Source organism: Phyllobates terribilis, unplaced genomic scaffold, assembly GCF_046119375.1.
Source record: "Phyllobates terribilis strain yellow unplaced genomic scaffold, ASM4611937v1 Scaffold_1__5_contigs__length_1240528914, whole genome shotgun sequence".
In the NCBI taxonomy this organism is placed as follows: Eukaryota; Metazoa; Chordata; class Amphibia; order Anura; family Dendrobatidae; genus Phyllobates; species Phyllobates terribilis.
In genome coordinates, this window is record NW_027362761.1 from 841,492,145 (window position 1) to 841,519,743 (window position 27,599).

Sequence of the window (27,599 nt, forward strand, 5' to 3'; positions counted from 1 at the left end):
ACACAACGTGCATCATTTCCAAGGAGGGTTCGTGCAGGGTTCTCGTAGCCTCCGAAGTCTCGTCATTCCACATGCATGGCCATTCTGTTGATTTATTTCCTTTCTTCAGAGGAGCAAATCTGAACTTGAATGCATATTAAGTGTTCACGTCTGCTATAAATTACACTGCTTGGACAAGCGTAGTTTTCAGTCTGTGGTTCACATTCTGTCCTGTAATACATCAATGTCAGAGAAAGAAGCTGCCTTAACTTGAAACACTTGCAAGCTGTTTTACACACATTAATCTGTACAGATTAGCGAACATTATCATATTTACACTGGAATCTAGCACGGCTCCGATAGGGTGGTAATGGCTTTTACAAGAGACAGTGAAATATGAGATCGCCAATATACTTGCATGTTCATGCTGCTGTTTGAAAATGCCATTGGCTGCTTATTAACATTTCTTGGCTCCTATTTTTAAGTAATAGATCATATTCGAGTTGCTGAAGGTAATTTCATTTAGAAAAAAAATTATGGTTCTTAAAGAGCAATTAAATCTGAATTACAAAGCTCATAGAGATTAAGGCAAGATGAAAGCTGCCTATGTCACTCGCTTATGTGTGGAGCTATGTAAGAGAAAGCAGTGTGCATGGAGGCAGCATTTCCTCTCCTCAGTATGTAATGGCTCCATAAAGTATACCCAAAAATTCTGAATGAGTTCCAGCCCATTATAGCATGGCACCTGTTTACAGTGTTTGCACATATTGGGTGGTAATGCTCTTATGGCTGTCTGTACTGCTGATCTAGAGGCTTAGGGGTATTGCCTTCTGGTTTCACACCTCTCTGCAGCTCTTGACTTTTTTTTTTCTGGGGAGCCATCAAAATTTAAAGCCCTGAGAAATAAGATTGTACAGAAATGGTTCCTGAAACTTTTTGGCAAAGGGGATCCATTATTCCTTTTTTGCATAATATGGTTAGGGAACATTGAAAGGGGTTCCCCAAGAAGTAATCCAAGATGGCTGCCTTCACCTATTTCATTCTGCAACCTGTCTTAGGCACTCATAAGGCAGGTTGCAGCCTGTCAGGCTGAGGTGCAGCATCTCGAACGAGCATATCGTCTTACTCAGCCTGAATGGTTTACAACGGGATGCAGACCAGAAGAGAGAAATGCAAAGAAAGGGAATCCAGCACGCCAGGTGTTGTAAATGAAACTAAAGCTTTATTTGTTGTGCAATCCCCAAAATAACATAGAGTTTCAGTCTTAAAATTCAGACCTTCATCAGATGATTTACCATAGTGTAGGGACGATATGAAGTAACAGGAGAGAAAAATTAGTCTGCTTTGCTATCTGTACGATTCATGATGCTGCCCCTCTGCCTGTCAGGAAATTGCTCTACCATACAGAAGCTGAGACCTTTGTTTCGAGCAGTGTTTTTCAGGCTGCAACCTATCCTAATGGATTCCTAGGAAGGGTTGCAGCCTGAAAAAGGTCATGTCTGCCATCTTTGAGTACTTCTCTGAGAACCACCTTAAGGGCCCCTGTTTTGAAAGTGCCTATGATAGATTCTGTCCTTGTTGCCTTTTTGTGTGGCACATTTATGAACAAAAGGTTTTGTTAAGAAAAAAAAAAAAAAAACTGTTACATGAGGATATGGTACCCAATAATTAAGTTGACCGAAAATTATGGTAAATGTCCATAGCGACCACAGAACAAAACTTTATTACAGTTTTTTCAAAAGGCCAATGAATTTTCTTTAGGTTTGCATTCATTTATAGCCTGCTTTCATCTTTTTAGGTGATGGCTGATGCAGAAACAAACTGTACATGGCTGGTCTAATGTAGCTTTCTAGATGTCAGTAGAAAGGAGCGTTCTAAAATGAGCTAGGAACACCAGCCCACATTAAGCCATTTGGGAGCCACAAAAAGTTGCAGATAACAAGAACATTTAAATGTATTCATCATACTCACAGAAAGTTGGAAAAGTGGGTTTGCCAACATCTTTTGGACAATTTTATTTATACCAGAAAGTATTTCAAGTTTTGGCACAAAAATGCTTTTTCATAAAGGACTAGATTTAATCTTCTGACTTTAGAAATGCAATTTTAGATTGTCCTAAAGAAATCAGGACTCTGGAGTCGGAGGCTATTTTGGTAGAGTCGGTATAAAATGGACCGACTCCAACTCCTAAAATATATAGTAAATTGGGTACAGTAGTTCAATGCAGTTTGTGGGGAATATTTTTTCATAAGAATTTGGGAAAGTTATGAAATGTCCTATAAATGTCTGTCCTATTCCTGATCTAAGGGTCTAGACTTTTAGCTGAGATGAATCTGTGCTACAGTAAATTTATCACTTAAACATGACCCCATGTATGAGGGAGTCCGACGTCTGGCTTACCGACTCCACAGCCCTGAAAGAAATACTAGTCTTGATGATCTCCTCCACTGGGTGCATGGTGGGGGTCTTTTTAGGAATCACAGCTGAGGCTAATACATGGCCATACAGCAAAATAAACAGACCAAATATTGTTCTTTTGTAATTCTTAGACATATTTTGTCACATTGGCTGTGAGATGTCATATAGTTGTCAACATGTCCTCTTATTGTCCAAACAGGCCAAGAATCGTTTACTGCTAACTGGAACTCCCGTCCAAAATAATCTGCTGGAACTCATGTCTCTCCTGAATTTTGTGATGCCACACATGTTCAGCAGCAGTACCAGTGAGCTCAAGAGAATGTTCTCCTCCAAAGCGGTAATTAGGAATGAATTCTGTACAAAAATAAATATTTAGTGTCTGAAAAGTGCATGTAATGCACAATATTCTATCTGAACACAACTGTACTTAGAATTCCTCATTTTGCCCTTCTACCCATTAAAATCTTCTCTTTTCTTTACTCTATGTAGAAACAGGAAGTCTCTTTTCCCTGCATTTATCATTCCCCTCTTCAGCTTCTGACCCAGCTGCTCTCTCCTCCCCCTGCAAGAGACTTTTGCAGCGACTCATGACTCATGCAGGGAAAATTGACCTCCTGTTTCTACATACAGTTTTGAAGGATTCAGCTAGTCTGTTTTTAATCATGTGATACCATAGACCTAATGGAAAAGAGAAGAAATTAGAAGTGGGGTATTTAGTAGAAGGGTAGAAATTTAGTACAAGGGTAAAATCAGCAATTGTAAGTACACACTGCTATAAAATATGATTGCAATATTTTAAGAGGGTAACAACTTTGATGGAAGCGCTTCTTTAATAAATAGATCTTGGATAATAAGTTCCACAATTGGATGTGTAAAATAAATAAATAAATAAAATGTTCCTGTGCTGAGATAATCTTATAAATGTGCCCCTGCTGTGTACTGTGTAATGTCTGTGTCTGACCGTACAGAACACGGTCTGATCATACCACATCTCCTGGCTTCCTGCTTCCCTGGAGTGCTGCATCTCTCCTTAAAGATTGATTGTTCTCAGTGGGAGATTAAAAAAATAATAATCTTGTAGTTATACCTTTTAATGGCTAAAAAAAGTGATGTTACAAAACAAGCTTTCAAGACTACTTAGGTCTCTTCATCAGGCATGGTGTAACAAAGTATTTGATGAAACACATATACAGGTGCATCTCACAAAATTAGAGTATCATCAAAAAGTTAATTTATTTCAGTTCTTCAATCAAAGAAGAGAAACTCATATATTATATAGAGTCATTACAAACAGTGATCTATTTCAAGTGTTTTTCTGTTAATGTTGATGATTATGGCTTACAGCCAGTGAAAATACACAAGTCATTATCTCAGTAAATTAAAATAATCAACAAAATACACCTGCAAAGGCTTCCTAAGCATTTAAAAAGGTCCCTTAGTCTGTTTCAGTAGGCTCCACAATCATGAGGAAGACTGCTGACTTGACAGATGTCCAGAAGGCAGTCATTGACACACTCCACAAGGTACCAGAGTTCCAATTTTCATTTGGAAATCAAGGTCCCAGAGTCTGGAGGAAGAGTGGAGAGTAGTGTTGAGCATTCCGATACTGAAATATCGGGTATCGGCCGATATTCGCGGTATCGGAATTCCGATACTTAATTCCGATACTTTTACAATATCGAATACTGGAATCGGAAGTTCCCATAATGCCTGCGCTCTGCAGTGTCTCTGAAGGATGACAAGCTGAATGGCAGCGCTCAGCTGCGATCCAGCCTGTCATCAGAATGCCATCCCAGCGTGAGAGAATTCTCCTGATTGTTTAAAAGCCGACGGGCGGTAAAAAGCCGCCGGCTTTTAAACAATTACACAGCCACCCCGATCCTCCGCTCCCCTCGCCACCTCCCATCCCGATCGTAAGTTAGGACCGGGCGGGGAGCGCAGCACCAAGGAGCGGGGAGCGAAGGACCCGGGCGGGGAAGCCGGCAGTGAAAAGACTTCACCGCCGGCTTTCCCGTTCTGTGCTGCGCTTTCCCGCCGGTTATTTCAAATGAACAGCTGAGGTATCAGGTGATGCCGATCAGCTGTTCATTTGAAGTAGCCGCGGTGCCCTCAGAGGGTTCATGTGAGTTCATGCTTGACTGCATTGCATGAACTCACATGAACTTTCCCACGGTCGCACAGGTCAGCCTCACCTCCCAGACCCGTCATGATTAGTGTGTGTGGGTGTCTGTGCGATGTGTGCGCGGTGTCTGGGCGATGTCTGCGGGTGTGCGCGGTGTCTGCGGGTGTGCGCGGTGTCTGTGCGATGTCTGCCGGTGTCTGCGTGCAGGCAAACATAGGCCGATGTGACACTAATACTCCCATCGGCCTATGTCTGTCCCCCGTCCACTCGTGCCAGCTGGATCAGCTCGATGGGAGCTGTAGTTCCCATCAGCCTGATCCTGCTATTTAAACTGCCCCATATGTTATTTTGGCCCCCATAGGTTTATATTTTTGCCCCTATACGTGTTTTTTTTTAGGCCCCCATATATATTTGTTTTTGGTCCCCAATAAATTTTAAATACATGTCATTGGTGGCCAGTGGTTACCTACAATAAATTAGTTTATACATTACCTGTCCCCGCCGATCGCCACCTAAAATAAAAAACTACACCTATACTCACCTAGACACCTAATTCCCCGAAGCCATCGATCTCCTGTAATATAAAATAATAAACCACAACCTTATCCTTACCCCTCCGTAGTAGTCCACGAGTGTCCCACGATGATCTCCAGTTTAGAGCAGCCACATAGAATGTGACCGCTCTGAACCGCTGCCGCCGCTAGAATGATGGGGCCGTAAAGCAGCCCCGTCATTGCATAAGCGGGTTCACCGGAGTTCAGGCAGCGCTGCTCCGGTTAGCTGCTTTACGGCCCCGCTGTACCGTGAGAAATTCCCACGGTACAGCAGTGCCGTAAAGGAGGTCTCCGGAGCTGCGCTGACTGAATGCACACCGGTGACCTCAGTCAGGGCTCACGCTGCCGGGAGCGGACGTGTTCCCGGCAGTGTGAGCTTACAGCAGCCATGCACAGCTGTCACCATCTCCAGATGTGACAGCTGTGCATGGGAGATCAGCGCAGGAACGTGGACAGGTAACTATTTTTTTTTTAGTAAACTAGGAATTAAATAAAATGGTGTGTTTTATTTCAAATAAATTATTTTTTTCTGGGTGTAGTGTGTGTTTTTTATTTTTAACACTTTGTAGGTTAGTAATGGGGGTGTCTTATAGACGCCCATCATTACTAACCTGGGCTTCATGGCAGCTGGCGCTGACATGAGCCCCACCACTATTACCCCCTGCCACCGCACCAGGGCAGCGTGGAAGAGCGAGGCTAAGTGCCAGAATTGGCGCATCCTATGGATGCGCCATTTCTGGGGCGGTTGACGGCTGGTGTTTCTAGCCTGGGAGGGGGCCAATATTCATGGCACCCTTCCTGGGCTATTAATATCAGCCCCCAGCTGTCTGCCTAGCCTTTGCTAGCTATTAAAATAGGGGGGACCCCACGTCATTTTTTGGGGGGGTCTCCCATTTTAATAGCTAGTAAAGGGTAGGTATTCAGCTGGGGGCTCATATTAGTAGCCTGGGAAGCTCCGTGGGTATTACCCCCTTCCCAGGCTTCAAACATCTGCCCCAGCCGTCTGCTTAACCTCCGCTAGAGCCTAAAATTAAGGGGAACCCTACGCCAATTTTTTTTTAAATAAATCCTTTATTTTAACACTAAATGACAAGTACAGTAATCAACACTGTCACTGTACTTCATATATATGTGACTGACATGTTTCTATCTATCTAATCTTTGTGTGATTCTCTATTCCTTCTATTCTAAATTGTCGGGTACCGCTGCTGAATTGCCGGCCGGCTTTTTTTAAAGAGACAGTGCATGAAAACACTATTATTTTTTTTTTTATAAATCCTTTACACTAAATGACAAGTACAGTAAGCAACACTGTCACTGTACTTCATATATGTGTGACTGACATGTTTCTATCTATCAAATCTATGTGTGAAGCTCTATTCTTTCTGTTGTAAATTGTCGGGTACCGGTGTATGCCGCTGATGAATTGCCGGCTTTTCGCGTAATACATTCTACATTATTCTTAGTTGTTTTACTTCATGTAGAATTAACCTACAAGGAAAGAAAGGGTTTATTTTCATTCCGATATTTGTGTCCCATTGACTTGCATTGGTTTCCGGTATCGGAATCGGCGATATCCGATACTTTTTGGGTATCGGTCCGATCCAATCCGATACGATATTTCCTGATATCGGAAGGTATCGCTCAACACTAGTGGAGAGGCTACAATCCAAGCTGCTTGAGGTCTAGTGTGAAGTTTCCACAATCGGTGATAGTTTAAGGAGCCATGTCATCTGCTGGTGTAGGTCCACTGTGTTTTATCAAGATCAAAGTCAGCGCAGCCGTCTACCGGGAAATGTTAGAGCACTTCATGTTTCCCTCTGCCGACAAGCTTTTTGGAGATGGAGATTTCATTCTCCAGCAGGACTTGGCACCTGTCCACACTGCCAAAAGTACCAATTGAGGAAATTGGAGTTGGAACCAGCTCAACACACCGGAGTAATTAAAAATTCACAAAATCTTTATTGGAAATCCTTTAAAAATAAAATTGCTGAAAAATTGGGCATCTCAGACAACAAAGCAATAAAGACGGGTGGTGTGTATAACAGAAATCAGTCCATACGCGTTTTGGGCCACATGGCTTTTGAACACTGGAACTTTCAGTGTTCAAGAGCCATGTAGCTCAAAACGCATATGGAGATGCCCAATTTTTCAGCAATTTTATTTTTAAAGGATTTCCGATAAAGATTTTGTGAATTTTTAATTACTCCGGTGTGTTGAGCTGGTTCCAACTCTAATTTCCTCAATTACCTTCAGCACTGTGCAGCAGCGGGGGATACCGTGCTCCTCCCGGATTGGAACAGCATCTCAGGGGTGAGCGGAATTTTCCTGTTATTTATTGCCAAAAGTACCAATACCTGGTTTAAAAACAACAGTATCACTGTGCTTGATTGGCCAGCAAACTCGCCTGACTTTAACCCCATAGATTCTCTGTATTGTCAAGAGGAAGATGAGACAGCAGACCCAACAATGCAGACGAGCTGAAGGCTGCTATCAAAGCAACCTGGGCTTCCATAACACCTCAGCAGTGCCACAGGCTGATCGCCTCCATGCCACGCCACATTGATGCAGTAATTGATGCAAAAGGAGCCTCGACCAAGTATTGAGTGCATCTACTGAACATATATTTCAGTAGGCCAACATTTCAGATTTTAAAAACATTTTTCAAGCTGTTGTTATAAAGCATTCTAATTTACTGAGATAATTTATTTATTTATTTTACTCACTTATACAGCGCCATTAATTCCACAGCTCTTTACAGACATCATCAACACTGTCCCCATTGGGGCTCACAATCTAGATTTCCTATCAGTATGTCTTTGCAGTGAGGAAGGAAACCGGAGAACCCAAAGGAGACCCACGCAAGCACAGGGAGAACATACAAACTCCTTGCAGATGAGGTTCTTGGTTGGATTTGAACCCAGGACCCCAGTGCTGCAAAGCTGCAGTGCTAACCACTGAGCCACCCTGCTGCCCCTTTGTGTTTTCATAGGCTATAAGCCATAATCATCAACATTAACAGAAATAAACACTTGAAATAGATCACCGTTTGTAATGACTATATATAATATGAGTATATATATATATATATATATATATATATATATATATATATATATATTAATTATATTGTGTGTATGTATGTAGATGGTTTAATGGCCCATGAGGCAACGTTTCGGTCCAGCAGTGGGGACCTTTCTCAAGCAATGTTAAAGGGGCAAGTGCATAATATATAAAGGCAGACAAATCACACAAGTAATTAACTGCAATATGTTTACAGAATCCACAATATCACAATATAATACATGATGCATGTTACATTCAATAAAGTGCATATACGAGGGGCAATCCAAAAGTAATGATAATCAATACTAAACACAATGAATATAGTCAAAAAAAAAAAAAAATTTTCTACATAGTCTCCTAACAAGTCTATACATTTCGTCCATCTCTTTTCTAAACTTAGAATTCCCTTCGAAAAAAATTCTTGATCTTGACCCTCAAATAAATCCCCAACAGCGGTTATTACGTCGCTATTGTCGTCAAATTTCTTGCCCCGGAGGTGTTCCTTGAGCCGAGGAAAGAGAAAGAAATCACTGGGGGCTAGATCTGGCGAATAGGGGGGGGTGTTCCACCAGTTCAAAGCCCGCTTCTTGAATGGTAGCCATGGCAACTGCAGCTTTGTGAGCCTGCGCGTTATCTTGGTGAAACAGCACTCCAGCCCGCAGTTTGCCGCGCCTTTTCTCCTTGATAGCCTCCCGCAATCTTCTTATTTGTTCTGCTTAGTAGGATCCCGTAATAGTGGCTCCCTTCTCCAAATAGTCCACCATAATAATTCCTTCAGCGTCCCAAAAAATGGACGCCATAACCTTCCCTGCTGAGCTTGACAGTTTGAATTTCTTCGGCGTCAGTTCGTTGGCTCGTTTCCATGTCATCGATTGTTGTTTGGTTTCGGGATCAAAGTGGTGGATCCAGGTCTTGTCCATGGTCAAAAAAAGTAACAAAAAATTCTCCTTGTCTGCTTGGAACTTTTCAAGATTTGCTATTGAAATGTCAACTCGTTTCTTCTTTTGCTCGTCGGTTAACATTTTTGGCACCCAACGCGCCGAGACCTTTCTCCTATGCAATTCTTTTGCAAGGATTCTTTGAATACTGCCATATGAGATCCCTGTGACCTCAGCTACATGCCTGATAGTCACTCTTCGATCGGCCAATACAACTTCAACTTTTTTCACGTTTTCTTCATTGAGGGACATGGATGGGCGTCCTTCACGATGTTCATCTTCCGTCGATGTTCTTCCCAGCTTAAATTCCTTGGCCCAGCGTGCAACTGTGGAATATGGAGGAGAAGAGTCCCCCAATGTTTCCACCAAGTCGCTATGTATGTCTTTGGTAGTCATTTTTTTCAAGCAGAGGTATTTGATGACAGCTCTGAGCTCGTTTTTTTCCATTTTGATGTTCACTCCTCGGCAGTTCCTATTCAAATGAATGTAGTTCCCGGGAATCGTGGCCTCTTTAAGTGATTTTTTTTTCCTGGACTAGTGGGTACCTAAGAGAGGAGAAAACATTTTATTTTAATTTCTGTGTGCAATAGAAATAACCGATTATCATTACTTTGGGATCGCCCCTCGTATATGTGTAACATAAAGTGACTAAGTGGAAAAAGTGTGTGATATTAATATAACAAATAATAATCCATATTAATACATGATTAGTCATTAATAACAGCTGAATATCCTTATTGGACATAATGACTCCACGTTTCATTACTACACTAACGCCAAAATTCCAGCGTCTATGCATATCTAGTGCGCATGTCTAGAGGAACAATTCAGAAAAATGTCCACGATTGCACAGAGACGTGTGACCTAAGGTCATATGTGACTACTCCATAGAAACCACCGCAGCTGCGCAGTGTATAGCGGGCCTATTCGCACCAGCTTGGATCAGGGCATACAGCCCAGTGCGCAGGCGCCGGACATCGCAATACTCCATCTGAACTCGTGCATGTGCACAAGGATACAGATAAACACAGCGGCCATTTTAGAAGAGGGAAACCAGTCTAATAAGCGCTCCACATGTCGCATTCATCATGCTAAATACAACAAATTGCGGCGCAGGGCACAATTCACCTACTTCATGGTATTCTTGAGATAACCTATAACAGGTCAAAATAGAAGAATAATAAAACTGATACAAGGTCTTCAAAATCATTGGAGGTGTGCTGTATGATGACACAGTCGGATAAATGGAATGGGAACACCCCCCATTAGCTGGGGACGGCAACCCAGTGTCCAATCCAGGCAGGAAGGGAGATATGCACTGAAAGGCACAAATCTCAACCACCCATACCTATAACAACTATAATGTCCATTACATACCACCTAATACCATGCATCATATTCATTATACTCTATAGATAGATATGATATATATATTTATTTGTGTTTCATCATATACTTTGCTATATCATGCTTGATGGAGAGACCTAAGTAGTCTTGAAAGCTTGCTTTGTAACATCACTTAGTTTATTTTTGTTAGCTACTAAAAGGTATAATAACTACAGGATTATTTTGTTTTGCCCACTCTAAGCAAGCAATCAATCATTTTTCAACTGGATAACATGGTACAGAAACTTTTTTTTTTTTCCCTATACATGCATGCAGGGAGAGACCGGTCACTCCTGTCTGTCTAGTCTCACATGCGGTTCGGTTAATGGCTGCTTTTAAACTAGCATTGACCGCCAGTGTCTGATACATGCTGTTCATGGATCGGGGAGCTGGTGTCAGCTGTCAGCTTCCCTTCAATCCACAGTATTATACATTCCACGTACTGAGATGATCGCCATCTTGTAGTAGATATGTATCTATGCAATAAGAATAAAGCATTTATGTCCTCGAACAATTCTGATGTAACTGTGCAGTCAGCTGTATGCCTCTCAGTATAACACACATACATGGTCTCTTCTGTTTTCTTGTTGCGCCCTAGAATCATAGATCATAGGCTTTTTGGAACTACTTTTCCCTGTCGTCTTTATTTTTCACACCACCATTTCCACTCACTACTGTAAATTTTAATGTTCATAAAGTAGAATTATGACTGAATTGCTTTTATACTGGTCACAGAACTGAAAATGTTCTATAGATCTGACAAATGCCAAAAGTTGTAGCGTTTTTTGTTTTCTTTTTTTTATACCACAAGCAGATTTGATAACGCAGTTGCATATTTGCTTGCATGGCAGAAGTTGGCACTGTGGTTGCTATTAATATTTCTATTTGTCTAATGATCTTTTCGTTTAGAAATCTACTGATGAACAAAGCACTTTTGAAAAGGAGAGAATTGCCCATGCAAAACTAATCATGAAGCCATTTATTCTCAAAAGAGTAAAAAGTGAGGTAAGAGAAGCAGGATAGATTGTAATAAATTTGCAATGTAATATATTTTATCATGTTCTATTTAAAGCGCTTTATCCAAAAATACAAGTTATCTGCTGACGGATAGGGGTTGAATTGCTGATCACTAGAACGGAGTTCTGTAGTCCTCCCTGTCTTGCTTGATTGGAGCAGAGAGGCTCATGCTCAACCGTTGCTCCATTCATTGTCTATGGGACTTAGCGAGCATTGTACTTTGCTATTTCCGGCTGTTCCATTGACAATGAACAGAGCGGGGGTTGAGCATGCGCTGCCTCCGCTACATTCAGGACGGGGTTTCCGAGGACCATTGTTCTGATTGCTGCTGGGGTCCAGTGGTGTTGGATCCCTAATGGTCATCAAGTTATCCCCTATCCTGTAGAAAGGGCATAACTTGTTTTTTTGGGTAAAGACCCTTTAAGTAAACATTATCTTCTACTTTGAGATGTGAATATCTGCTGTTCTAACTTGATACAAAGTTGTGTAAGGACTCTTGCTAGGTCTTAAAAGAAATTGTCTCTGGATGGAGATTACTGTCGAAATTAAACTCATAGCTACAAAACATTCACAGTCGAAGGCAAAATACCAAACAGTGACGTCTTGTATGATAGTAGATATTCTCTTTTCCATTTGGCCCAAACCACTGTGAGCACTTCTTCTGCCACAACACATTTCTAACGTTTTACTTTTCTAACAACCTCGGTACGTTCTCTTTAAAAAAAAAAAAAAAAAAATGAATAAACTCATCCTGCTGCTGCCCCCGTAGTAATGGACTTTTTGCACGGTACCCTTAAATGCAATTCTGCAAAGCAATGTCCATCTGTTTGCAATGACCAGTTGACCAAGCAAAATTATTACCCAATCAAAATAAAGACAAAAAAACTTTTGCTATCTGAAGAATTCTTTTCTTATTGAAATACTAATTAAAGGGAGCCTGACAGGTGATTCATGCTGCCTGTACTACGGTGCTGCTTGAATCGAACACTGGCTGCGATGTTAAAGCTGTGTCATTTTTACTTTGAAAAATGGGTTGACCCTGACTATAGAGTTCGATTAAGGCCACGTTCACACATTCAGTATTTGGTCAGTATTTTACATCAGTATTTGTAAGCCAAAACCAGGAGTGGGTGATAAATACAGCAGTGGTGATGTGTTTCTATTATACTTTCCCTCGGATTGTTCCACTCTTGATTTTGGCTTACAGATACTGATGTAAAATGCTGACCAAATACCGATAGTATGAACATAGCCAGAGACCCATTTCCTTCGATGATGAGCAACGTCTTCAGGGCTCGGAGTCTTATGGTTTGGAAACACATACCATATATTTTTTCCATCTTTTAGACTCAGACTTCGGATTGTACGTAGTGCTTTAATTGGTGACATTTAGGTCAAGACCTTATTTCACCTATTTATTAGTAGTATTTATAAAGTTCCAGAACAGATATCGCAGAGGCCTACAAATCAGATGAGATAGGGAATGCCGCAGATAGTAGAAGGTTCACAATGATCTGGGCTGATGTCCAGACTATTGGCCAAGGTCATGTGAACTAGTTCCAACATAACCTTGATAGTAATCTCAGTTAGGATCTAAGTTCCATAACTAATTGACTTTTTTGTCCAGGGGGCACTACACAAAGATTTTAGAATTTTGAGTATGTGCTCCATGTATTGTGATTCTATATTATGATTTCTGTCTCGTCAGGTCCTCAAGCAGTTGCCTCCTAAACAAGATCACATTAAGTTTTGCCAAATGTCCAAAAATCAGCAACAACTATATGATGAGTTAATGATTAAACTGAAGAGGTCAATTGAAGGATCAGGTAAAAAAAAAAAAACCTTTCCCAATAAGTAGGTAAAAGGTGCGTCCTGTTGTTGTTAAAAATAGCTGTGGATTTAAGTATTTTTTTTTTTTTTTTTTTATTTTAGAAAAAAGTTCTGAGCTTTGCAATGTAATGATGCACTTAAGAAAAATGGCCAATCACCCCTTGTTACACAGACAGCATTATACAGCAGAGAAATTACGTTCCATGTCCAGGCTAATGCTTAAGGTAAATATATCCTCGTCCAGTGTGAAATGTGATCATTGGATCAGCAGATCTGGGTAATGGGGACTTGTAGTAAGGAATTGTTTGCTTACCAAACAGCCCATTCCTTCTGGTGGAATAGAAGAGTATGTACACGTGTGGATGACCTTTCTGCATCAATATTGCTGCATGTGAATATACCTTGTCTATACTTATTTATTCAGCCCTTACTAGAAGGGACATTTACTCTTCATGCACAGACTTCCTGGTGAGCCTCATAGACTTCAGCAGGAGTGTATAAATACAGCCTGTCTGAACCAATGATGAGATATTGGGTGCATCTCTGACTACATTAGACTCCTATAGGAGCCTGAGATAAAAGGATGGTCCACCGCTGGACAGCCCCAGATTTAATCATTTCAAGACACTAATTTACAGTAGAAACAATCTGTACTCTCCTCCCGCAGCGGCTGCGTTCCAGCGATGCCAGAACCACTGTTTGTGGAGAATGACTTGGTTTATTGTGTTACATGCAGGCTGCAGGCAATCAACAGCCGCTCATCAATATTCCATCGGGTCCGCTCTGACGAATAGTAAAGGCTGCAGCTGACAAGTGGCTACTCATTGGCTGCAATCGGCACATGACATAACAAGATCACATCCCCTTTAAGAGTACACAGAAACAGATTTACTAATCTTGGTGGTTGGACCTAATTTTAACCTGCTAAGTGAAAGCCAATATTCCTTTTTACTGACCTGAGATATAACAGCATCTCCCGATGGGTGAAAATGCAGTGGCTGTACACTGTAACTGACAGACTACTGCATCAGTCATGATAAGTGTTAACACTGACCATGGCCGTTTAACCCCTTAGATGCTGCTGACAATAGGGACTACGGCATCTAGTTGGTATCAGAATGTGGGGGCTCCCTCTTTACCCCCATGGGCATCGTGAGATCATGATTGTGCGGTCCTGATGTTTCTCATGGCAATTCACAGCCAAATAACGGCCTTAGATTCTGCCGGTTACAGTGGCCTGTTCAGAGATTGGAAACATATTTAGGTGGTATAAATACAATTTTTCATTTCTGTCATGCCACTTTGCAGTAAATCGTGAAAAGCACTTGTAGGGTTAATAAACTACCTGAAAGCAATTTTGAATATGTTGCGGGGCGCTGTTTTTAAAATACCATATATACTCGAGTATAAGTCGAGTTTTTCAGCACATTTTTTGTGCTGAATAAGCCCCCCTCGGCTTATACTCAGGTATATACCAGAGTATATAGAAATTCCGTTTGTGCATAGTGGGGGGGCGGGTTGCGGCGGTGGAGGAGCTGGGCACACGCAGTAGCCGCTGCTGCAGCTCCATGTGTGCCCGCTGCTAAAGGGAAATGAATGTTCCCTTTTCTCCACTCCCATGGAGAATATTCATTCTCTTAGTAGCTGGCACAGAGGAGCGCTGACAGTGCCTGCTACTAAAGAGAATGCATAGTCACTCTTCTCCACGCCCATAGCCCTGGCGTGGAGAGGATTGAAAATGCCGGCAGCTCACCTCAGCGTCTGAGAGCGCATGGCATTGACGCCATGCGGTCTCAGATGCTGACATGAGCTGCAGCAGGAGAACAGTTTTTCAGCGCTGGAGCAGAGGTGAGGAATGAAGGTGAGTAGAAGTGTTTTATTTTTTTGTGTGTGCAGTGATGGGGCCATCCTATGCATACTAGAATTGGGGGATGAGGGGTCCTATGCATACCAGAATTGGGGGATGAGGGGTCCTATGCATACCAGGATTGGGGGATGAGGGGGCCACGTATACCAGGATGGGGAAATTTACCAGTAGCTGCTGCATTTCCCACCCTAGGCTTATACTAGAGTCCAATACATTTTCCCAGTTTTTTGTGGTAAAATTAGGTACCTCGGCTTATACTCGGGTCCACTTATACTCTAGTATATACTGTAGTATCTTTTGTGGGTTTTCCAATATATAGGCTCCCAAAGTCACTTCAAAACTGAATAATTACCTACAAAAATATGTTTTGTAAATTTCCTTGAAAAAATGAAATAACACAGCTACATTTTTAAACCTTCTAAAATGTTAACAAAATAAAAGAACATTTTACAAATTGCGCTGATGTAAAGCAGACATGAGGGAAATGTTATTTATTAACTTTTTTTGTGTAGTGTGGCTATGGGATTAAAGGGATAATCATTCAAAGTTTGAAAATTACAATTTATTTTTATTTATGTATTTTTGTCAAATTTATAATATATTTTATTTATAAATGAACACAAAAGAAAAATTGACCTAAATTTACCATGAACATACAATGTCATGGAAAAAAAACGTTTTAAAATTCCTGGGATATGTTGAAACATTCTAGAGTTATTACCACATAAAATAACACATGTCAGATTTGAATAATTTGGCCTGGCACTAATGGGTTAAGGTGTACACATTTTAACAAAATAGGTGTGTTTGGGTATGTCTACCTGTAAAACACACCAAAAGGCGTGACATGTGGCAGGATTCTGGACATCAGGACCATTTAACTTATTTTGGGGGGGGGGGTTCTGAAATATGGTGGCATACACAAACCCTGACAGTCCAGAGTTTTTGCTTTTGAAAATGTCCTTAAAAATTACTACTACATTTTGAAACCTTGTAAAATGCTAACAAAATAAAAGAACATTTTACAAATGGTGCTGATATGAAGCAGACATTATTATATATTAGGATATTGTTGGACATTGTAATTGATGCAGCCCTGTGTGAGCTGTGCGTACATTCCACCAGCAGAGGGCGGTAATGAGAGAATTTTACAGCCTTAACGCAGACAAAAAGCCAGCAGTGTTGTGAATGTAACTTTTGTGCCGTTGAATCAATAGATAATGGAAAATTGAACCTTTTGAATTGGATGGGTTTAAAAAAAAAAGTTGCTGTACAGAGATAAAATTCTAATGGTTCTCCTGCTGTAGAGGGGCTTTAGCTGCTGGTCGACAGCACGTGCTGCTTGTATTGATCCCACAGAAGCAAGGAGGGAGGAGGAGAAGTGAATATTCTCCACTGATGCATCTGGCAAGGCTGTCCCATGCTTATGACATTAATCGTCCATGCCTGCTCCTTTCAGTAGTGATCATATGTGCTATAGCAAAGGACCTTTAGGTTCACCTCCAAAATTCCCACCAGTGCAGTACAACAAGCTCAGTGTCTGGACATGCTGTATTTTATGGGCTATAAGATGCACTGTTTAGCAAGAAAAAATGTTGCTACAAGTGTGTGCGTCTTAAAGTCTGGAGGCAGCGTACTTTCCAATCACTGAGAGAACTGCTCTCTCCTACTGCTGGACACTGATCAGTGTAGGGGGGCAGGGCAGCCGAGAGCCACCAGCAGTGTGCAGCATAGCGTGTGTTAATGTGTGCTTTGGGGATGCGGCTCTATGTACTGTACATGCTGCAGTGTTGTGTATATGTGCGTAGAATACACATCCTGCAGAGAAATGCTAACAATAGATCTATTATCACTTTATTTTACCCTAGTGCATTTAAAATGAGTGATATCGCCCCCTCCACTTCTTTATACTCCCAGGGAAATTTTAATTAGTATAAAATGTATTTCCTGTTTTGTGCTGTCAAAATCTGTGGTGTGTTTATAGTTAGGTGCATCATGCAGTTTGAAAAATATGCTATATGCATTTTTTTAGTTTGTGTTTGTCCCTTGTACTGCACTGGTGCGATTCATTGCGGGGAGTCCAATGGTCCTCTGCTATAGCACAGACCATGGCTGCTTAGATGAAGGGACCGGCAGGGAGGAGTAACGTCATGAACATTTTTACACACCTCCAATGCTTTATTTTCCTTTATGGTTAGACAGCACTTTTGGTGGAACAAACATTTTAAGGGTAAGATTAGTACTAGTTGATTTGCAATCAATTATTGCATTAGTCTGACTTTGTCTGCATTAATTAACCCTTTCTATATAATCTGTATTAGAATGGGTTTCACTATAGCAGAACGAATATTATTTCAAGCAACCCAGAATATAACCACCCACACTATTTTCTTAACATATCACTTATTGTTCTGGCTTCGTATTCTTTAAATGCTTTCTTTTTGTCATCCTTCATACAGGAGCCAACACATTGTGAAGCCAATGCTGATCTTATCTTTGAGGACATGGAAGTTATGACAGACTTTGAACTGCACAGACTTTGCTCTGAATTTTCAAGCCTCTCTCAATATAAGCTTGAAAAGGAACTGATGTTAGATTCTGGGAAATTTGTGGTTCTTCACAAACTATTGTCTGACAGTAAGCAAAAGGTATTTGGATGTAATGCTATCAATGTATTTTAATCTTTTCCAATCCAAGTAGCCCTTACTGAGAAAATGTTCCAACCATTTACCCCCCATTTACATCCCGCCTTCCCCCCCCTCCCGCCGGGCGCGGTCACGTCCGGAGTCCCGCCGGGCGCGGTCACGTCCGGAGTCCCGCCCTCCCGCCGAGCACGGTCACGTCCAGAGTCCCCCCCCCCCCCCCTCCCGCCGAGCACGGTCACGTCCAGAGTCCCGCCGAGCACGGTCACGTCCGGAGTCCCGCCCTCCCGCCGAGCACGGTCACGTCCAGAGTCCCGCCCCCCCCTCCCGCCGAGCACGGTCACGTCCGGAGTCCCGCCGTAAATATGCCCAACATCAAATATGGGGTTGCTAATTAACCCTGTAATATCCCAGTGATGTCATTTGTACTGGAGAGAAATGTTTTGAAAAAAAGACTGCATGCCATTTTTCAAATAATATTTTTTATAAATATTGAGAATTTTTTAAATGGGTTGTCACCCAATGTACATTTATTACCGATCCATAACCTCAGTGAGGACGAGTATGAACAGTGCGACCGTCAACCCCTGCTGAGCCTAGCACTCAGCCAGATACTAACCTCTGATCATTAAATGCTAAATATTAACCTTACACTTGCTCAGGAGAAGAAATGACCACTATGTACATAGCATGTCATTCATTATATTTTTAATTACATTAAGAATATACACTGTAACAAACATTTAAAAGCAATAAGGTGATGTGGAAGGCATTTGTGTGGCACTATAGACAACAAGGTTAAATTAATAAAACTACGGTAAAGGGGCTTAGGTGTGTTTTTAGAATTTGTAAACCTGAATAAGAAGCAGATGGTGCCCAATCATAAAAACAATGGAGAATATTGTCCTAATAAATTAAGCCAACCTCAGGTCCAGATGCCTGTATTGCCCCAAAGCTTCCTCCGAAGATTAGCTATATCTTTCAAAGGGTTTGGTTGAGGATCTTATTTTTGACCAATACAATGTACAATGTTTGGTCATTTTCTCCAAAGAGTAGTCTTTCCGATTGTCCAGGTGGTCTGTAAATGCGCAGTTGTGGAGCTGAATGTTATATCAATGTTTTTTTTGTGGAAGGAAAATGGGAACAGCAAATGCTCTAAAATGGCAAAAAAATAAAACCACTAGCTGATTCAGCATGGATGCTGCAGTCCGTGGCTTTACCAGTCCTATTCTAGACTCATAATGGTAGTAAGTGCTTCCCTAATTGTCTGCAGCGGTCACATCATTGGAGGCAGAGCAGCATGTGTGCTTAATGTGCCTGACCTAGCATTGCATATTATTTGTTGCAGGGTGACAGAGTGGTGCTATTCAGCCAGTTCACCATGATGCTGGATATCCTAGAAGTTTTCCTGAAGCACCACCAGCATAGATATATTCGGCTAGATGGAAAAACTCAAATCTCTGAGAGGTACCAGTTAATGTATTTTTTTTTTGTATTTTACACTTATTTGTCCTTGTTAAATACAAAGCAATACGAAGAGTTTTGAACACTGGTGATAGTCTGGGTGTAATTTTGTCACTTCACTGTATGTAGATGTGATATAGGTGAAATTGTCATGTAAAGGAAATATTCTGTAGTGGTGGATGTAAAGTTTTACAGTGATTATGTAGTATTTGCCTCTGTCTTTTTCTCTCCACTACATTTCAGCAGATCTGTGACGGCAGCTCAGGGTCTACAGGCAGTCTAAGGTTGTCAGAGATCCACTCTCTGACTTGGCTGGAAATCACACATACCAAATTTGCCGCAGAAACTTTTTCATCTGTCTAATTCATCTATATGAGGCCTCCGGACTTCCATGTACATGCTGCAGAAACAAATTTATGCAAAATTTTCAGTAACATGTCTGCTACTTGTTTACTCTTAAAGGGTATTTCTAGTTTCAGAAAATCCCTGTCCCCTAGCTACAGTTTGTTTATTAAAAAAAAACAGACTTTGCTTTACTCACCCTCCCTTGGTTCTGTTCTGAGTCTCTGCCACTTCTCCCAGTGTCTGTTGTTGTCTGCTGCGCTGACGTCATGTCGACACACTGCTGCCAATAACTGAAAGCAGCTCTGCGCAAGCTCACTGCAAAGCCCCTTTTTAAAGCCAACAGGTTTCACAAGTCCTAAAACTCCTTTATGGGAATTTAGCATTCACCCATGCTTTAAACTACAGCTCTGTATGCTTGTTATCTTGTATTGCAAGCACTACAGGCTTCCTAGGAAGTCACTACAGAGAGTATACTTTCCATTACAGCAGGAAGAAAGTTATAATAAATTGCAAGAAAGAAAAGTACCATCATATTAGAGCCACATAGACTGAAATGTAGAGACTCTTGCAAGGGAAAAATGCCAGGGGTCCTGCTTTAGATCCTATTTAAAGGGGTTTTCCCATGAACAAAGTTCATTTTAATCAATAGATTTTGGAATAAAAGGAATTCCACAATTGGATGTGATAAATAAAATGTTCCTGTGCTGAGATAATCTTATAAATGTGCCCCTGCTGTGTACTGTGTAATGGCTGTGTCTGACCGTACAGGAACACGTTCTGTTCATACCACATCTCCTGGGCAGGGGAGGAAGCATAAGAGTATACAGACTGGACAGCGTGGGATCACAGCTGATTCTTTCTTTTGAGGTAAAACATTGTTTAAAAATAGACACTGAAAATGCTTTATCTCTCAGAAAGTAGCAGCTGCGATCCTATGCTGTCTGATCTGTACACTCTCTTTTGCTTCCTCCCCTGCCCAGGAGATGTGGTATGATCAGACCATGGAACAGGAACATTATTTTTAAACCCATCCAATTGTGAAACTTGTTATTCCAAAATCTATTGATTAAAATGTACTTTGTTCGTGGGGAAACGCCTTTTACTCCTTTACAAACTCAAAGTTAATAAATACTGAGTAGGTACACTGCGATTAATGAATGCATGAATCGCACTATTGCTATACACATAAACAAAAGTTAAGAACTTGGTTACAAAAAATTGATCCAAATGTCTGAGGTTGTCTGAAATCTGCTCACTGACTTTGGATGGAAAAATCATAGGTTGAACTGATTATATATGTACATAACTAAGATGATTCACAGCGACTCTATATTTCTTTGTTGTTTTCCTTCAACCTTTACACCCTTTTTCCCCATCTCCAGTCTCCCCCCTCCTTTCTTTCCATTCCTATCCCCTTATTCCAAGTTTTTGTGATTTGCATTTTTTTTCTGGTTTCCCCTATTATTGTAAAATTCCCTTAATAAAAATAATTTGTTGAAAAATCATACATTGCAAATACTTTGGCAACTCCCCAGTTCATCTAAAAATATTAGGAACAAGTCTGCTACCTGGGAGTTTAACCTTAAAATGGTATTCTGGTTTCAGGCAAGTCTTGTCCCCCGGCTGCATTTTGTTTAAAAAAATTAAAAAAAATAGTTTTACTTGCCCTCCCCAGGTCTCTTGCTGAGTCTCCAACGCTGCTCACAGTGTCTGCTATTGGCTGCAGCCAATAAGCTCAGCAGCTCTAGCCAAGTTCATGGCCGTGAGCAGCGACATAGTCTCGGCGAGGGATCCGGGGAGGTTGAGAAAACCGCAGTTTGCTTTTTTGTAAGACAATCTACAGCTGGATGAACAGGGTTTTTTCAAAACCAAAAACCTCCTTTAACCCCTTAACGACTTATGAGATACTACTAGATGGTGGCCCGATTCTAACGCATCGGGTATTCTAGAATATGTATGCGGCCGACCGGGCGCAATCAGCAGAGCGGTGTTTAAATTTGGCGCCAATATCGCTGATTCAGCGAACCGTGTTACTGAGGATCGGAGAGCGTGTTTAAATTTGGCGCCAAAATCGCTGATAGGTCGCGACCTTTAAATGGCTAACTTGAGAGAAAAATAAAATAGTTATGGCTCTTGGAATAAGGGGAGGAAAAAACAAACAAGTAGAAAATCGCCCAGTCTTTAAAGGGCCAAGAGTGTTTAAGGACCTTAATCCATGTATGCTCGTATTCTTATTTTGCAAGCCCTCCTACAGGCTTCTTAGGATGTCACTACATGAATCCTTTACATTTTAGCAGGGAGAAAATTATTATTAATTACAACACTACACTAAAGAAAAGTATGGTATATTTATTTTACTCGCCGTTAATTCTACAGTGCTTTACAGTCCTCATCATCACTGTCCCCATTGGGGCTCACAATCTAATTTCCCCATCAGGATGTCTTTGGAGTGTGGGAGGAAACCGGAGAACCCGAAAGAAAACCACACAAACATCGGGAGAACATACAAACTCCTTGCTGGTGTTGTTGGTGGGATTTCACCCCAGCACTGCTAGACTGCAGTGCTGACCACTGAGCCACTGTGCTGCCCATATATCATATAAGAACCACATAGACTAAAGTGTAGGGACTCCACAAGTGTGGAATTCCAGGGGTCCTGTGTTACTTACATTGGATGATTTCCTAAAGGTCATTATAAAAAAAAAAAATATAGTAATCACAATGCAGGAATGAGCACCAGTTCATAATGGATATCAGTTATTTGTTGTTGAAGGGTTAAAAGCCAGAGATGACGGATTGTGCGATTACAGTACCATATTGACTAAAGGTGGTCATACACATTGCATAGAATAGGTTAATGGTTGAACATCCATTATAGGAACGGTCTTTATGCTTTGCGACATCACCGATTTTAGTCAAGACAAGTTTAAAAAAAAATGTATATATTCCAGATAATGCATCATTTTAGTCATTGCCAAACTATAGTTCATCATCATTAAATTTCACTTAACCATTGTTAATTATAGTTGAAATCATTCATTTTTTAGTAACTTTATTCTGTGTATGGACATATTGACTTGCATATATAAATCACTTAGTGTTTTTTTTGGCTGCGTTGAACTGGAGTGCTTAATATTTACACAAGGACTATCTTTCTTCACAGGATACATCTTATAGATCAGTTCAATAGTGACATGGATATATTCATATTCCTTCTATCTACTAAAGCGGGTGGACTTGGAATTAATCTTACTTCAGCAAACATGGTAATCCTTCATGACATTGACTGCAATCCTTACAATGACAAGCAGGCAGAAGATCGGTGCCATAGAGTTGGGCAGACAAAGTAAGGACTTGTTTTAGTAATATTATCTGTCAAGTCTAATGTTTAACGCATTGCTGTAAAATTCTGGTCAGATGAAAGCAGATTTGAAAATATTGCTCTGGTCTGACGTAGATTTAAATTGGTGCTTGGAAGTTTGTGAACCCTTCAGAATTTTCCATTTTTTTTCCATAAATTTTACCTATAACTACATGAGATTTTCAAGTCCTAAAAATAAAGAGAACCCAATTAAACAAATGAGTCAAAAATATTAGTCGTGCATATATTGGTAAAATACACCCCCACCCACTCGTGCTAGGAGTTGGTGAAACAGTAGCAGCAGATTGAGAGTACACCCCTGTCAGTAGTGTACTGGAAATAGCCACACAATAGAACACTGAACCACCGCACTATAGATCACCAAATAATTGATTTACTGCTCAAGTAGAATCCAAAATGAGTTAATGAGTTGTTAATGTTTTACTGCGATCTGTAGTGACCCTTGAGCGCGGTCACAACTATTTTGATACTTGGATTCACTTTTTTTCTACTTTTTGCCAGTAGTTGCCTGCGACCTTTTGGATTCTACTTGAGTAGTAATCAATTATGATGAAATAAGAGTCTAGTGTTGTCAATCAATGGGATGACAAAAGGTTGTCATAGAACAGGGATCTATCGATGTCGAACAAACAAAGGAGATTTCTTAGGTTCTCGTAAAAAGAATTGTTGATTCTCATCAGGCTTGAAAAGGTTACATAACTTTCTCTAAAGAGTTTCGGCTCCACCAATGGATTGTGTACAAATGGAGGAAATGTAAGATAATTACTACCTTCCCCAGATGAGTTCAACCAACAAAGATCACTCCAAGAGTAAGGCATATAATAAGCTGTGCGGTCACTAAGGAACCCAAGGTGACGTCTAAACAATTAAAGGCCTCTTTTAGCTAATATTAATGTTCGAGTCCACCATCAGGAGGACACTGAACAACAATGACTTGCATGACAGGACTGCAAGGAGAAAGCCACTGTTGTCCAACAAGAACCTGCATAAAACTCCATACCATCTGTGAAACACAGTATTGGCAGTATCACGTTTTAGACCTGATTTGCTGCATCTGGGCCAGGACAGCTTGCCACTATTTTGAAATATGCCAGCAAATTCTAGAGGAAAATAACAGGAAATCTGTCCATGAGCTCAATCTCAAAAGAATGTTGATCATGCAGCAAGATATAGATCACAAAAGTCATACTACAAAAGAATAGTTAAAGGGAATCGGTCACCATGTTTTTAATAACCCATATGAGATTATCCCGATGTAGGGGCAGAGACCCTAATTCTAGCAATATCACTTACTGGGATGTTTGCTGTAGTTTTGATAAAATACCTGTTTTATTTGCTTCAGATCTATCAGTTCTCTGAATGCTGAGCTCTGTGTAACCTCACCCACATCACTGATTAGCATCGTTGTGTGTACACTGTGCATAAGCAGAAAGCTGTCAATCGGTGGGGCAGGGTTATACATAAGTCATGAATATGGAAGACTACATGGCAGCAGGTTTACTAGTCCTCTAGTGATAATCTCCTGCTGATAAAACAGTGATTTTATAACTACAGCAAGCAGCCCAGTAAGTGATACATCGCTTGAGTTAGTCTGTCTCTACATTATGCAGCTCTCAGATTAGATGGCAAAAACCTGGTGACAGCCTTTACATAATTGTAACTTTTATTCTTCTTTAAATGAAATCTAAGCTTAATATTATAGACATGTTATGAATGCACTTGAAGCCAGCAGTTCATGGGAGAAAACCCGCCAACATAGCAGATTGTATGAAGTTTTGTAGGGAGGAATTGGCTAAAATTCCTCCAAGCTGACATGCAGGACTAATCAGCATGTAGCAGAAATATTTTGAGGCTGTTATTGCTACAACTATCTACACACACAAAATAATGAACTCAGGCTCACATAATTTTGCCACTCAGACATGTAACATTGAATCATTTTCCTCATTTAAAAGCTGACCGTGTAATATTTTTGCCTCATTTGTTTGTTTCCTTTTAGATGAGCTTTTTTTCAAAAATCCTAAAAGTGGATAGTTTTAGGTAAAATGTATGCAAAAATATGGATAATTCTGAAGGGTTCACAAACTTTAAAGCATCACTGTTGTACATATGTCGGCAGCTGGAGCCAGCTGTAATAAACAACTAACCTCCCCCTACATCTGCTGGGACTCGATCTAGCTCCGATCCCAGCATTCTGACTCTTCAGGAGCCGCAATCAATAGTGGCTTTGGAGTTCAACAGGGAGGACTCTGGCAAGGTCCTGATGGATTTCCGTGGTGTCCAAGGGCCTTCTTAAATGGTCTCCATGTCTACTGTACACCTTATTAGCCTTATTAGATCCCTCCATAACATTAACAGGCATAAATAATGCACTGCACTATATAAGCCTGTGCGATCAAATGATTTGATTGCATGTTAAAGTCCACTTTCAGTACTATGTATTGTATAATAAAGAAACCTCAAAAATCTGTTTTCCCACAAACTAATAGTTTAATTTTTTTATTTTTTATTTATTTTTTTTTAAGAAAAGCAAACACCTCAATTAAACACAATTTTGTATTTCTGCCTCTGTGTAACAACCTGTACTAGAAAACGATCATTAGTTATGCTAGTTATTCCACACCATGAATTTCTTAAAGGGGAAAATAAAGCATTTTCTAACTTCTTTTTGCATCCCACCTCACGACAACTGAAATAAAGTGGAATAAATCAGAAGGTCAAAAATTTACCAAAATGGTGCTTACAAAAACGACCTGTTGTCACAACAAATATAATCCCTTCTTGGAAACTACACCCTTAGGAGTTTTCCCATGAACGAAGTACATTTTAATCAATAGACTTTAGATTAAAAATAAGTTTTACAATTGGATGTTAAAAAAAAAAAGTTCTTGTGCTGAGATGATCCTTATAATTGTGTCTCCGCTATGTACTGTGTAATGGCAGTGCCTCGCCGTAAGCAATGTGTTACCTGAAAGAATCATCTGCGATTCCATGTTGTCCTGTCTGTATACTCTCTCTTGTGTCCTCCCCTGCCCAGGAGATGTGGTATGATCAGACCATGTTCTGTACACGGTCAGACACAGCCATTACACAGTACACAGCAGGTGCACATTTATAAGATAATCTCAGCACAGGAACATTTTATTTAAACACATCCACTTGTGAAAGCTATTATTCAAAGATCTATTGATTAAAATGTTGATTTAAAATGAACTTTGTTAGTGGGAAAACCCCGTTAAGGAATTTTCTATAGGGGTCTTGTGCACACTGTCACCCAACGGGTATTTCACATTTCTTTCTTTGACTTGAAAACTATTGACCTAAATGTACATGATACTACAACAATTTTTGTTTATATTCTCCGGTCTACCTAAGATAATAAGGAAAAGTGTTTTCCATAATTTATTGCTCAATTTCTCCTGAGCAATGCAATACCCTGTGTGGTTGTACACTGCTGTTTGAGCACACAGCAAGGCTCAGAAGGAAATGAGGACCATATGGAGCATACATTTTGCTGGAATGGATTCCTGTTGCCCATTCTGGAAACCACCCCTCAAGGCATTTATTAAGGGGTGTAGTGACCCTTTTGACTTCTCAAGTGTCTTCATGAAATTAATGTGCAGCAGATGGCAAATAGTGAAAACTGCTATATTTTTAAATTTGGGGTTAATTTCTTTTGGATGTTGACTGGGTTGTATAAGTAACACATTATCTTTATCTTGTGGATCAGTACAATTGACTAGGCATGAAATTCATATTCTTTTCTTTGTTTTACTTTGTTTGCACATAAAAATACATAATAAAAAAACTATATATTTATCCGGTGGTTACTGGGGGATATAAAAGCTGTTGCCTCCTGAAGGTAGTGGGCGAGTGCAGGCAGAGCAGGTAATGATGGGCTAGCCCGAAAGAAACTTGCACTTTCATGTGGACTATGCAAAGTATCTGACCAGTGGTGGTTGCAGTACTGGTTAACCTGATCTTTTATCCCGGAGGCCAGACCTACCAAGAGAAAGAAGACAACCTGAATGGAGCAGATGCCATCAGGAAGTGGGCTTGGGCTGCAGAGGTGACATACATTCTGTCACAGATTCAGACAGACAAGGCCTACCAGGTCCTGGAGGGCTAGAGACATAGATAATTGGTAAATGGGGTGCAGGTGCAATGCTGTGAACAGGCGGCTGGCCAGTGTAGACAGATAAGTCCCTTGGTTCCTGTGTTACAGAATGAAGACTATGAAAGAGATTTTATGGTGAGCACCAAAAGTCCTCTTTCTTTTTGTGTCACCAGATTCTGGGAGATATAACTTATTTTATTTTACTGTGCTGTATGAAGGATTATATATATATATATATATATATATATATATATATATATATATATATATATATATATATATTATAATATTTATTTTTTTTTTTTTTTAAAAACGAGTTGTAGGTTTTATGGGTGCCATTTTGGTGTCTGTGACTTTTATTACAGACACTCGCATACGAATATGAATATTTGCTAGATCTGCTGTTCAAAATGACTATTCTTTGAACAAACAAGGCAGTTGAAACGGTCCATTCAGCATGGAGTTGGAGAGA

General features: G+C 40.5%; 1 protein-coding gene and 1 long non-coding RNA gene across 3 annotated transcripts in view; one reads left to right on the plus strand and one right to left on the minus strand.

Moving 5' to 3' along the window:
* SMARCAD1 (SNF2 related chromatin remodeling ATPase with DExD box 1) overlaps nt 1-27,599 on the plus strand; it is a 108,728-nt gene that overhangs the window by 74,437 nt on the left and 6,692 nt on the right. For both annotated transcript variants that reach the window (XM_073638184.1, XM_073638195.1), the window contains 7 exons: nt 2,597-2,734; nt 11,373-11,468; nt 13,189-13,306; nt 13,413-13,534; nt 17,637-17,825; nt 19,168-19,286; nt 22,792-22,974. In XM_073638184.1, the coding sequence (XP_073494285.1) occupies nt 2,597-2,734; nt 11,373-11,468; nt 13,189-13,306; nt 13,413-13,534; nt 17,637-17,825; nt 19,168-19,286; nt 22,792-22,974 (965 nt within the window). The remainder of the gene's footprint in view (nt 1-2,596; nt 2,735-11,372; nt 11,469-13,188; nt 13,307-13,412; nt 13,535-17,636; nt 17,826-19,167; nt 19,287-22,791; nt 22,975-27,599) is intronic.
* LOC141153430 (uncharacterized) lies at nt 78-20,033 on the minus strand. The gene is made up of 3 exons (XR_012247302.1): nt 19,825-20,033; nt 19,613-19,683; nt 78-210 (listed from the first exon to the last, which is right to left on the minus strand). It is a non-coding gene; the product is annotated as an uncharacterized lncRNA (long non-coding RNA).